The 13,964-nt window shown below is 38.4% G+C and overlaps 1 protein-coding gene across 3 annotated transcripts in view; it reads right to left on the bottom strand.

The window, feature by feature from the left end:
* The window catches only part of STK32A (serine/threonine kinase 32A), a 156,086-nt gene that overhangs the window by 69,642 nt on the left and 72,480 nt on the right, over nucleotides 1-13,964 (bottom strand). For all 3 annotated transcript variants that reach the window (XM_023227003.2, XM_023227005.1, XM_023227006.1), the window contains one exon: nucleotides 343-516. In XM_023227003.2, coding sequence (XP_023082771.1) covers nucleotides 343-516 — 174 coding nt within the window. The remainder of the gene's footprint in view (nucleotides 1-342; nucleotides 517-13,964) is intronic.

Raw genomic sequence — 13,964 nt, forward strand, 5'->3', positions numbered from 1 at the left:
ATTTCTTTCCCTCCATGTGCAACCCCCATTTAATTAGTTATTTAATATTTATTAGGTTTCCATATGCCACCTTTTCTCCTCTTTGTCTAAGCTTAGTTATAAAATAGTACCAAAATTCACTGATTGTGATCTTATTGTTTACTGTGACCTTGGGCAAATTAAGCTCTAGGTGTTCAGTCTTTTAAAAAATCTACAAAATGAGGACAATCAACCTACCTCAGGGTACTGCTGCAAGAATTAATGAGGATTAAATGTCATATTCAACAAGAATTTACTGAATTAGCCAGTTGTGGATTCTCTCCTTGCATTACGTTCATGGCGGTCTCCTTGGACTTGACTGACCTGTGAATGATGCGCTGGCTCTGCAGGTAGTCCAGGGCCATGACCAGCTCGCAGATGAAGAGCTTCACTGTTTCTTCCTTGAAGCGGACGTTCTGTTGCAGGTGATAACGCAGGTCTCCACCCAGCAGGAGGTCCACCACCATGAACATGTCTTCCTCATCTTGGAAGGAATACCTGGAATTGCATTAGAAGAGAAAACTTATCAAATATATTTACACATTAAAGAGTCTCAGAGGCAAATGAGACCCAACAGATCAGAGCAGAGTGTTCTTGAGCTAAGAGCTCAGACTTTGGGAGTAGGTGGTCTATCACTAGCTCTATCACCTTAGGCCTCAGACTTTGGGAGTAGGTGGTCTATCACTAGCTCTATCACCTTAGGCCTTTAGTTTCCTCATGTGTCACGTGAGAATAATAACCACATTTGATCACCCCGATGAACAAACAGGGTAATTATAATACTTATTGTCATGCTTGACTTATAGTAAGCACTCAATAACTGTTTGTTCATATGGTGATAAAATATAGAAAATGAAATGAACCCAAGTAATCCATTTATTGCTAATGGTTGTATCCTAACCGTATATTGCAGAAGGCCCATAAAATATGAGCTATGGGAACTTGAACCATTCTCATGCCCATTTTTCTATACTAACAACATCATTGCCCAGCAACATTACAACAAATCATGTCCCACATTAATGATAAGGAAAACATATAAGAAGGGCAATGAAGAAGTAAGCACACAGTACAAGGAAGTAATTCACTCTGTCTTTGGGATGGGGAAGTAAGGGAAAGCTTCTCAGCAGAGGTAAAACCAGAGCTCAATTTTGAGGAATGGTGATCACAGTAATAACTAAAAAATAACGCTAACATCTCCTGATGTTTCTACTGAGTGACTTTGTGGGCTCTGACACACTCTGCAAGTGCAACCCCAGTCTTTCCTCATGATGCTGGTCCCACGCTCCCATTCACATGAGGAAATGCACAAAGTTAAACACCTGACAAATGGTAGTGCCCAAACGTTCTCCAGGTGCCAAAGTAAAATTTGAAAAATACCAGAGAAAAATAGGATGCATGCAAGCACAGACTTGAGAAAGGACCTAGTGCAAGTGTGGAAAGGAGAATAGCTTGGATTTGCTGGAGTAACAGGTATGAGGGGGAAGCTTGTGTCTGGAGAAGGTGGCAGAGGCCAGATCCCATAACAGAACCCTGTGCACGCATCTGCAGTGACCCCTAGTCACTGAAGTAGGCAGGATCAGACATCGGGGAGTGCAGGGATGAGAAATTAGAAGAGGAAATGAGACACAGAGAGTAGAACTGGCCTCTGCTGTGTACAAACAGTAGCTTGTAAAAATGCATTCCTACCTCTGTGATATATTTTGTTTCCCTCAAAGCACAGCCATGATTTCTAGCCACAGTCAAGTTTTCTGTATGAACACTGCTTTGACACGTTTCTTTAGACATAACGTCATGGAGATCACATTTTAAAGTTTCATTTGAAATGAAAGAATTAAGTGCCTGCAAGCAGTGCCTGGGGATGCACATCACTTCCTCGTGACAAATTATTTGCTGAGGAAATAAATGTAAAATATCAATGATGGGAGAAATGCACTTAGTACATTTTCTTCTTTATAATTATCATTGTGCTAAAGGAGAAAAGGGATACTTACACCAGAAAAAAAGAAATTCAATGAAGCATTAATCTGAGGTGGTAACACTCTAATGAGCATTAACAGCACCCGATAGTTCAATAAATTCTGTTTATCACTGAAGACTGATTTACACAGAATATGTCTTGGAAAAATTAAGCTCTGTCTAACAAAACTCAAAAAGTGCTTTGTAAAAGCCTGAGAAACATATGTTTGGTACTGCCTTTTGGGAGATACTATTCTTCATCTCAATGCAATGACTGGCTGGTCATCTCTGCCACTGGTGTATTGGGCACGAGGAAAGTTCCTTGGTTCTAGGCAATGTGGTACATAAGCCTCCCAACTGCAGCAACACACATTATATTCACTGTGTTTTACAGGCCATTCAGTAAACAATATTGAACTGGTGAAACTGTAATCATGGCTGGGACCTGCTGCACTTCAGGCTGTTCTCCGCTAAGGTAATAGAAAGAATGATTGATTGTGGGATGTAAGCAAGGCCTTTTGGGATGAGTGGCAGATGGGATAGGGATAATGAGGTGTGTGAGGGTTTGGTACCAAAAGTCAGGAGAAGAGAGTACTAATCATAAACATAATTAGATGCCAATGCAAACCACCTACTCAGACCTGGTTAGCATACAGAGCAGATATGATTCACTCCCTGCTGTTGACTACGTTAGGCTGCCAGGTGTAGTTCAGAAACCTGGTAACAGACCAGTGGACTCTTCTCCTGCTATTCCATTTAACTCCAAGGGAGCAGAATATATTTCTTAAATTCAACCTGAATGAACATTTTTACTGGGACTTGGGTTAAGCTGTTTTTATTCAAAGAACAAAGTGATAAAGGTGCCAGTTGTGGCAAGTTAATAACAGTGTTCGAATGTGCAGGGGATTATCAATCAAAGACAGAAGAGGCCCAGGCAAGAGGCAACATGTTTCCCTTGGCCAATAGAAATATAAGTTTATTTAATCATGGAGGCACATTTGGCTCTTAAAAATCATCTTTCTCCTTTGGCACATCAGAGCTAAAACTCTCCATCTCAGATTCTTAATTCTCAGAGGGAGAGAAGATAAATATTTTATTATCCAGAACTATGCCCAGTAAAATATGTGAACATAAAACAATTGGGCAATATCTAGAATATTCAATGTCGTATCATCTGATTTTTTAAAATGAGTAAGAGCTTCCTTGTACCTCAACCATTCATCACAGCCTCACTATAGCATTTCTACAACTTTCTTTGGTGGGATATCATGGCTTATTTATTTCTTAGTTGACAGCTCCCAAATTAACAAGTCTGGTCCCAGTGCATTTGAAATTCATTGCAAAGTGTGCTCAGTAAGGAAGATAACTAATAAAATATCACCACCCTGTTCCAACCCTACTCCATCATGCTTGACCCAGACCATTGCAATAGGCTATTCATAGCTCTGTCTGCGTAATCTTGGACCTCTTCAATCCATTCTCTACTTTGCAGTTATATTTTTACAATGTGAGTTTTATCATGTCATCCAGGCTCAAAATAACCTTCACCTCTTTCCATGGTCTACAGAAACCTGTGAGGTCTGGCCCTGTTTATTTTTCCAACTTTATCTTGAAGATCTTTTCCTTCCATTCTCCAACTAGCAGTTCAGGCCCCCTTCAGCCTTAGAAGCTTGTGATGTGGTGTGACCTGTGCCTGTACTCATGATGCTGTCCAGTACCTGGTTATATTCTTTTCACCTTTCAAGTCTCGACTCAAGTGTCACTTCTCACAGAAGCCTTTTCCAACACTCCATATTAAATGTGGTTCCCCTGTGACATGCAATGCCATATGCTTACACAGAATTTATCAAAGTTTGAAAATATTTTCATGTGTGCTTTTGGATTAACTTCTTTCATTCCCAAAATATCTCAGGATGCATGCTTGCTTTTACTCACCACTGGTGCCTCAATACCTGTACACTGCCTGGAATACAGATTGAACAAATAGCAATAGAAAACATAATCAATGAATCAAAAAAGAAAGCAGAGAAGCGAGGTTAAAACACAAGCTTTGGGTGGGTCTGATGTAAATGCTCTAGGTTCTATGTTTAGAAATTAGCATGGTTACCAAATAAGCCAAAAGAGTCACTTATTTGGGAGTCACGGTAAATGGTACAGAAGTAAACAGAAAAAAGAAAGTCACTCACATACTTGAAGCTGTCTTACAGGGTCCATCTTGAAATAAATCTGACTCTGAGGGTTGGGAAGAGATCTAAAATATTCTACAATGCAATGTTTTTCAAATTGTGTGTCAAATTCCTTGAAGGAGTTGTGAAATCAGTTTGGTTGACTGTGATGAGCATTTTTTAAAAGGAAGTAAAATAGATTGAATAACATAGAATAGATGCTATTAACATAAAGTTAAACATTATGAAATTTTTTATGAATATAATGTGTCTCTGTGAGTATACCTACTGGGTTATGATGAAAAACATTATTTCTTGTTATGGGCTGCAGTCAAAAAAGCTTGAAAACCATGATAGTAGGGGAACCTACTTCCTATTGCAGAACTGTTGCACCAAATCCTCATTCTGATGCTACCCCAGCAAGGGACCATTCTGAGCAAGGAAAAGCAAGAGAACACTGTCCTAGAACCAAAAATGATAGAACAGTTCATTGTGTTTTTCTGACTCTGAACAGGGAGTGCTCACAGCAGGCTTTTCACGGCTTAGGCGAAGCATTAGCCCTTGTTAGAAGAGATCCCTCAGGAATAGCAAGGAGGAGGTTAGGGTACACTGTCCCATACATTAAGTACAAATTTACATTTCAAAACCTTTCTTTAGAGCAATGACCCATCATATTTTTCTTCTTATAGCTCTGGAATAATTTTTCAAGGTGTACCTAGTATGAAGTTCATTTTTTAACAACTAGTATTGTGCACCTAATTCATTCACCATAACAACACAGCAAATCCATGGTTTCCAAAGGCAGATTTCAACAGTCTATAAAAGCAATACCCAGTTGTGGCCAGGCGCGGTGGCTCACGCCTGTAATCCCAGTACTTTGGGAGGCCAAGGTGGGCAGATCACGAGGTCAGGAGATCGAGATCATCCTGGCTAACACTGTGAAACCCCATCTCTACTAAAAATACAAAAAATTAGCCAGGGTGGTGGCGGGTGCCTGTAGTCCCAGCTACTAAAGAGGCTGAGGCAGGAGAATCACCCAGGAGGTGGAGTTTGCAGTGAGCCAAGATCGCGCCATTACACTCCAGCCTGGATGACAGAGCGAGACTCCATCTCAAAAAAGAAAAAAGAAAAAAAATACACAGTTGTGTTTTTGTTTTTTAACTGAAACACTGTAATGTGACAATCTAAGGCAAAAGAAAGGTTAATAGCTTGGATAACACTGGAATCAAGCTGAGACAACACCCTAAATTCTCTCTGTATAAGTTTAGAGGGAGGCCATTTACAACCTAAGCAAGTATGTCATGACTTTTAGTCATTAATGTATCAGTATGAGAGCATTTCCACCAAAGCTTGATGAGAGCCACTGTTGGTAAGGACATGGAGAAATGGGTATCTTGTATACCCTGGATGGTAATTTGGTGAAGCCTCTTTTTGAGGACAATTCAAAAATATCCTTTAAAAAGCACAGAGATTTGGCCTGTAATTTCTTTTTCTTTCTTTCTTTTTTTTTTTTTTTTTTTTTTTTTTTGAGACAGGGTCTCACAGTGTCATCCAGGCTGCAGTGTAATGGCAGTCATAGCTCACTGTAGCCTTGACATCCCAGGTTCAAATGATCCTCCCACCTCAGCCTCCTGGGTAGCTGGGACTACAGGTACACACTACCATACCAAACTTTTTTTTTCTTTTTTAATTTTTAATAGAGGTGAGGGCTCACTATGTTGTCCAGGCTGGTCTCAAACTCCTGGCCTTAAGGAATGCTCCTGCTGTAGCCTCTCAAAGTGCTGAAATTACAGACGTGAGCCACCACACCCTGTGTTGTCCTATAATTTCATTGCAAGGAGCTTTATGGATACACTGGAAAAACTGTACCAAGATGTACATATAAGGATACTCGTTATATCATATAAAATTAACATAATTTACATGCCTGTTGTTAAGGGAGCATGTGAATAAATTATAGTAAATTCATGCTACAGATTATACAGCATTTTTTTAAAAAATGAGACGGATCCATATTCTTTTTTTTTCTTTGCATTTCAATGGCTACAAAAAGGCAGATCTATATTCTGATATGGAACTATTTCCAAAATATATTGTAAAGACAAAGGAAGGAAAAGAACAATGTTTACAGTATAGTATGCAGTATAGTATATAGCTGCTTAGGTACATAAAAAGGATATATTTAAAAAGGATATAAACACACAACCACAAAAGGAATAAAAATGCACATATGCTAGTATATGCATAACTTTTTTTGATAATAAGATAATCAGTTATATAAATGGTGGGATTATAAATCATTTTGGTTTTTATATGTTTATATTTAAAAAGCCAAATAGATGTAAGAAAAATATTTCCTTCTACTCTGATATATCTGATACATATTGCCTTATCAGGAAAGAAACAAACAGAAATGAGTCAGTTATCTAATCTTTATAAATTATCTGGGCTAGTAGTTGTCCTGAGATCCTCAATCTTTTTTATTTTTCCTGATTGTTTTATAAACTTTTCTTTTTAAATAAAGAATTTTTTATCAAATGTTTGCATCCTTCAGTTGGATTCAAACAAGGCCTGCCCACTGCCATTGACATATGTGGCAGTCTTTTTTATTCTACAGCTTCCCTGACCAACTGTTATTCTTTTATTTCTAGTAATTTTTCGTTGAAAAAAATCCAAATGTGGGCCGGGTGCGGTGGCTTAGGCCTGTAATCCCAGCACTTTGGGAAGCTGAAGCGGGTGGATCACAAGGTCAGGAGTTCGAGACCAGCCTTACCAATATGGTGAAACCCCGTCTCTACTAAAAATACAAAAATTAGTGGGGCATGGTGGCGCATGCCTATAATCTCATCTACTCAGGAGACTGAGGTAGGAGAATCGCTTGAACCTGGGAGGCTGAGGTTGCAGTGAGAGATCACACCATTGCACTCTAGCCTGGGCAACAGACGGAGACTCTCAAAAAAAAAAAAAAAAAAAAAAAACCCCTAATGTTTGCTGTAGTGTTTTCAGTCTGGACTTTGATAATTGCATTCAATGTCATGTCTATCTACACATTCCACAATTCTTTGTAGTTTGTAAAAATTGGTGGTTAGATCTAGAGGCTTGTTCAAGTTTAGGTTAAAAAAAATCTATTTTTTTTTTTTTTTTGGCAAAACTATTTCACAGATAGTGGTATCCTTTGATCAGGAGTTATACAATTAAAAGGTCTATATTTTGTGTGTGGTGTTATCAGCCATTAATTATTGTCATCTTGATCCAAAAATTCCTTAGGGGTTGTGATATTTTAATTCTATTATTTCTCCTTAATGTTTTAGCTGGAGTATTTTTATACAGAGAAACTTGCTTTAATCAATTACTTAGTTACTCCGAGGTTCAGTTCATATAGGAAAGGTATGCCTAAGTCTTCCTTCCCCCCTCCCTGCCCCCCAAGACAGAGTCTTGCTCTTTAACCCTGGCTGGACCACACTGGTGCCATCATAGTTCACTGCAGCCTCGAACTTCTGGGCTCAGGCAATCCTCCCGCCTCAGCCTTGGAGTAGCTAGGACTAAAGATGTACACCACAATGCTCAGCTGACGGAGTCTTACTATGTTGCTCAGACTGGTCTTGAACTTGTCTTTCCTTTATTTACCACTTTTCAAAATGATTTGTTTGTTTCCTAGAATCTTCCAAAAACAATCAATATACTTAAAAATACATTATAATGAACTCCTGGGTTTGATGTCATTATTCCTATTGTTGTTAAAAATATATTATAATGAACTCCTGGGTTTGATGTCATTATTCTTATTGTTCAGTTCATAATGCTCATTCTTCAGCCAGTAGGAACATAGTCATGTTAGATCATGTGTTATTTTGACATAACCCTAGTAAATTTTGACAGCTTTATAACTATAGAATATGAAAACATATTGCTGGCTATCTTGTATATTTCCCGTTTCGGACAATCTGGATGACAGAAGTGTCTGCTGCTATAAATGTATAGTTATAGATATACACATATTCAAAGGTAAATTAAGATAAACACATCACACAGTTCATAATAATGTTTTCAGTTTACTTTCAAGATTACAGACATTCTTAACCTCATCGGTCTTACATCACTCACTGTTTTCTCCCTCAATGAAAATCTTGGTTCTCAATGATATCATTATAAATACTTGCTGGTTCTACCCCACTGTATACACTCAACCCTTTCAAAATAACAGTATCAACATTACCCCAACAATGCCATTATTGAAAACACTTTAAGATATTTTTGCTGTTCTTTTTTGTTATTAGGATATATTCTACTGATAGTATACAGTAATTTTCTGTTCAAAAGTCACTTGGAATAGTTCATTTCTGTGTAGTTATGCCACAAACTGGATATATACTTAGATTAATTAGCTTCATTTTTTTTACATTCCATTTTTGGGATTGTTTTAAGATTTAATTTTGTTTTCTAGTTATATAAAATATGTATACATTTTCAAAGTCAAATATGAAAAACAAGGTATACTGAGAAAAGTCGTGCTGTTATCCCTGTCTTCTCTAATCCCTCCTTTTCCCCACTGGTAACTTTTCGTATATTTTTCTATTGTAGTAAAATATACGTATCACATAATTTATCATTTTAACCACTTTAAGTACAATTCAGTGGCACTATGTACATTAGAATGTTCTACAACCATCATCACTGTCCATTTTTAGAACATTTTCATCATTGCTAACAGAAACTCTGTACCCATTTAATAATAACTCCCTATTCCTCCTCTCCAACCACTGGTAACCTCTACTTTATTTTCCGTTTCTATGAATTTGTCTGTTCTAGGCATCTCATCTAAGTGGAATCATATAATATTGGTCTTTTCATGTCTGGATTATTTCATTTGTTATAAGATTTCAAGGTTCATCCATGTTGTAGTGTATATCAGAATTTTACTTCTTTATAAGGCTGAGTCATATTCCACCATAGGCATATACTATGCAGTGTTTATCCATTCATCCGTTGATGGACATTCGGGTTATTTCTACCTTTTGACTATTATGAATAATGCTGCCGTGAACACTGGTGTGCAAGTATCTATTTGCGTCCCTGCTTTCAAATATTTTGAGTAAATATTGAGTAATGGAATTGCTGGATCAAATGAAAACTCTATGTTTAACTTTTTGAAGAACTATCCTACTGTTTTCTTCAGTGGCTGCACCACATTACATTCCCACTATCAGTGTACAAAGGCTCCAATTTCTCTACATCCTCTCCAATACTTGTTATTTCCCATTTTTTAAAGAGTAGTACTGGCCCAGTGTGGTGGCTCACACCTGTACTCACAGCACTTTGCAGGGTCTGAGGCAGAAAGATTGCTTCAATCCAGGAGTTTCAGACCAGCCTGGGGAACATAGTGAGACACTGTCTCTACAAAAAAAAAAAAAAAAAAAAAAATTTTGTCTGGTGCAGTGGCACATGCCTGCAGTCCCAGCTACTCAAGAGGCTAAGGCAGGAGGATCACTTGAGCCCAGGATGTTGAGGCTGCAGTGAGCCATTTTCATGATCACACACCACTGCACTCTAGCCTGGGAGATAGAGCAAGATTCTGTCTCACAAATTAAAAAAAAAAAAAGGAATAGGTTTGAAATGGCATCTCATTGTGATTTTGATTTGCATTTATCTAGTGTTTCGTAATGCTGAGCATCTTTTCAAGTGCTCACTGACCATTTATTTATCTTTTAATATAAAACTACTCAGATTCTTTTTCCATTTCTAAATTGCATTTTCCCTTTTTATTATTGACTTGGAATAAATCTTTGTATACTCTTTTTTTTTTTTTTTTTTTTTGATATGGAGTTTCGCTCTTGTTGCCCAAGCTGAAGTACAATGGCACAATCTCCATGCACTGCAACCTCCACCTCCCAGGTTCAAGTGATTCTCCTGCCTCAGCCTCTCAAGTAGCTGGGGATATAGGCACCTGACATCACACCCAGCTAATTTTTGTATTTTTAATAGCGATAGGGTTTCACCATATTGACCAGGCTGGTCCTGAGCTCCTGACCTCAGGTGATCCACCCACCTTGGCCTCCCAATTTGCTGGGATTACAGGCATTAGCCACAGTGCCTGGCCTCTTTGTATATTCTAAATGCACATCCTTTAATAGATATATGATTTGTAAATATTTTCTCCCCATTCTCTGGGGTGACTTTTCACTTTTTTGATAGTGACTTTGAAGCATAAAAAGCATAAAAGTTTTAAGTTTTGATGGTGTCCAATTTATCTACTTTTTTAGTACTTGTTCTTTTGGGGTCATATCTAAGGAACAATTAATGATTACAAGGTCTTGATCATCTCTTCTATATTTTCTTTGAAGAGCTTTATACATTAAGTTCTTATACTTACCTCTATTTTGCATTTTGAGTTAATTTTGTATATGGTGTGAGGTAGGGTTCCAATTTCATTCTTTTACATTTGGATATACAGTTGTCCCAGCACCAGTTGTTGAAAAGACAAATTCTTCCCCCGTTGAATTTTCTTCGCACCCTGGTTAAACGTCAATTGACTGGAAATGTGAGGCCTTATTTTTAGATGCTCAATTCTGTTCCATGTTTATCCTTATGCCAGGACTACCCTATTTTCATTGTTGTAACTTTGTAACAACTTTTGAAACTGGGAAGTATGAGCCCTCCAACTTTGCTCTTCTTTTTCAAGATTGTTTTGGCCAGTCTTTGAATTTATTGAATTTTGAGTCCCTTGGACTTCTACATGCATTTTAAGATCAACTTGTGAATTTCTGCAAAGAAGCCAGCTGAGATTTTGATGTGGATTGTATAGAATCTATAGATAAATTTGTTATTAGGATATATTCCTAATATATCCTAATAAAAGCCACAGTGCTGTTTTCACTTGACAGTATACTCTGGAGAGCAAACCACACTAGGAGATAGAGATATTTCTCACTTCTTTTCTCAGGTGTGCAGTGCTGCAATTTATGTATGTCACATGATTACTCAACCTGTCCCTGCTTGATGAATATTCAGGTTGTTTCCAGGATTTTGGCTAATATAAATGGTGCAAGAGTGAAAAACTCTATGCATATATCTTTGTTTGTTGTTGTTGTTTTGTTTTGTTTTTTTAAGACAGAGTCTCTCTGTGTTGCACAGGTTGGAGTGCAGTGGCATGTTCATAGTTCCCTGCAGCCTCCACTTCCAAGGCTCAACCTGTCCTTCCATATCAGCCTCCCGAGTAGCTGGGGCTACAGACACGTACCACCATGCCTGGCTAATTTTTTAAATTTTTTTGTAGAGATGAGGTCTCACTCTGTTGCCCAGGCTGGTCTCAAGCAGCCCTCCCACCTTAGCCTCCCAAAATGTTGTGGTTACAGGTGTGAGCCACCACACATAGCCCAGTAGTAGTACTGGCCCAGTGTGGTTGCCTTCTTATATTCTGGGCAGTCTAACTTCGTTATAGATGTATAGAAGAGGGTTTGCTAAAACAAAGATTTGTCAAAACAAAGGGCAAAGATATATGTAATTTTTGCTTGATATTGCCAAATTTATCTCCATAGGGTGCATATCATTTTGAATTGCCACCAGCAGTATGTGACAGTGCCTATTTCACCACTTTCTCTCTCTAGAGTATGTTGTCAAATTTTCAGAGGTTTTTAACCGTAGAAAAACTCATCAATAGACCAAGAAGCTTTGGAACTTATAAAATACTTACTTCCTGTCTCATAAGCAGCCTTACAAAGCTTTTCCAAAGAAAAAAAGCACCTTGAATGCCTTCTTTAACACATATAAGTGACTGCACCCACTCTTGTGTATTTTGTGTGTTTATCCAGAATAAACAGCCATATATCTAAAATTCATAAACGTGGACAACTTAGAATTTATGTAGATTTTTTGGGCAGTAAACAATGATTTTGAGAGAACTACCATATAATATTTACAATAAGTGTTCAGGCCAGGGTCGGTGACTCACACCTGTAATCCTGGCACTTCAGGAGGCGGGAGTGGGTGGATCACCTGAGATCAGGAGTTTGAGACAAGCATGGCCAACATGGCAAAACCCCATCTCTACTAAAAATGCAAAAAAATTAGCTGGGCGTGGTGGCAGGCTCCTGTATCCCAGCTTCTTGGGAGGCTGAGGCAGGATAATCACCTGAACCTGGGAGGCACAGGTTGCAGTGAGCCAAGATTGTGCCACTGCACACCAGCCTGGGCAACAAGAGTGAAACTCCATCTCAAAAAAACAAATAAATAAATGTTCATTAAAACTTCCTTTTTAGCAATAAGAAACTTGTACGTAAGTCTCAGAAGACGTAAAGACTCTTGGTGAGAGTTTATCTCCCCTGTAGTTAGTCTTTCCTGGTCTCTCCTTGACAAATGTAAATTAGATGTCACTCCTCTGTGTTCTTCCCCCGTGACCTTCCATGGCACCCAGGTGTTTCTCTATTACAGAATGCTTCAGGCCTGGTGCAGGTGACTCACGCTCGTAATCCCAATACTCTGGAAGGTAGCACTTTGGAAGGCAGGAGGATCGCTTGAGGCCAGGAGTTCAAGGCCAGCCTGGGCAACATAGTGAGACCCTGTCTTAAAAAGGTGTGTTTGTTTTTCTTTGTTTTTGTTTTTAAATTAGCCAGTATAGTGGCATGCACCTGTAGTCCCAGCTACTTAGGAGGCTGAGGTGAGAGGATTCCTTGAGCGCAGGAGATCAAGACTGAAGTGAGCTATGATTTTACCACTGCACTCCAGTCTGGGTGACAGAGCAAGACTCTGTCTCTTAAAAACGAAACAAAACACTTCAGAAATCTAGTTGTAGATGGCTGCATTGCATTACATTGTATAATCACCATTAATATTTTCTTTTTGCCTGAATTGCTCACTAATTGAACAAAGAATTTTGTGCCGTGCTGATTTCTATCCATCAGCAACCCCTGGCATATAGCTTGGTGTATAATGAGCACTTGTTCATCCGATGGTCATTTTACAAATATTTATTGGATATTCATGTTGTGCAAGGTGCTGAGAATAAAGGAGTAAACAAAGGACATGGTTTCCTTCTTCCTGAAGCCAATCATCTATAAAAGATAAACAAATATTTAACAAACAAATATGTAGTTATAAAATACGGCAAGAATTGTGAAAGAAAAGTGAAGGATACTGTGATAGAAACTAACAGAAGGGCCCAAGTTTGATTGCAGGGGTCATGAAAACCTCACAGAAAGTAATACTCATATGCATGTGATTCAAGACATAAACTATAGCCTCAATTAACATAAACAAAAATCCACAGTTTGCACGGTAAAAAAGATGGGGGACAATTTTTAAAAATCATGTAACAGGTTGCATGTTAGTTTTTCCTGATTATTATGATGATTTTTCTGAAGCCCCCCTTCTCTGGACAGAGCTTTAAATCATATTTCATAATCTGTTGGCTTACGTTATACTGGCGCTGGAGATTTAATTTATGAAGCTTCTCCAGGGAGAAATTTTGCTATTATTATTTTCTACAGACTCTCTTGAGATGGCCCCCTCAGAGCATAATACAGCCAGTACTCGCAAAGGGGAATGACAACATTTTGCTCTCCATATAAAAGGGCAAGCCAAGACAGCACACTCAGATGATAATGAGGAACAATTAAATCAGACTCTTGCTTACAAAGTTCATCAAGTGTCCAGGAAAGAAAAAATAAATATTAGAAGTTAATACTTTTTGTGCTCCATGACAATCATAGACCGACTGCAGAGAAACTAGTCTAAGTTGGAGAGCTTGGGTCATTGATGGGACTGGAAATGGCCACTTGTGATTCAGCAAGTGGCTGGGCAGGCCTGGCTGGCGTGGGAGAGGTGCCC

The sequence above is a fragment of the Piliocolobus tephrosceles genome, chromosome 4 (genome assembly GCF_002776525.5).
Source record: "Piliocolobus tephrosceles isolate RC106 chromosome 4, ASM277652v3, whole genome shotgun sequence".
Taxonomy (NCBI): domain Eukaryota; kingdom Metazoa; phylum Chordata; class Mammalia; order Primates; family Cercopithecidae; genus Piliocolobus; species Piliocolobus tephrosceles.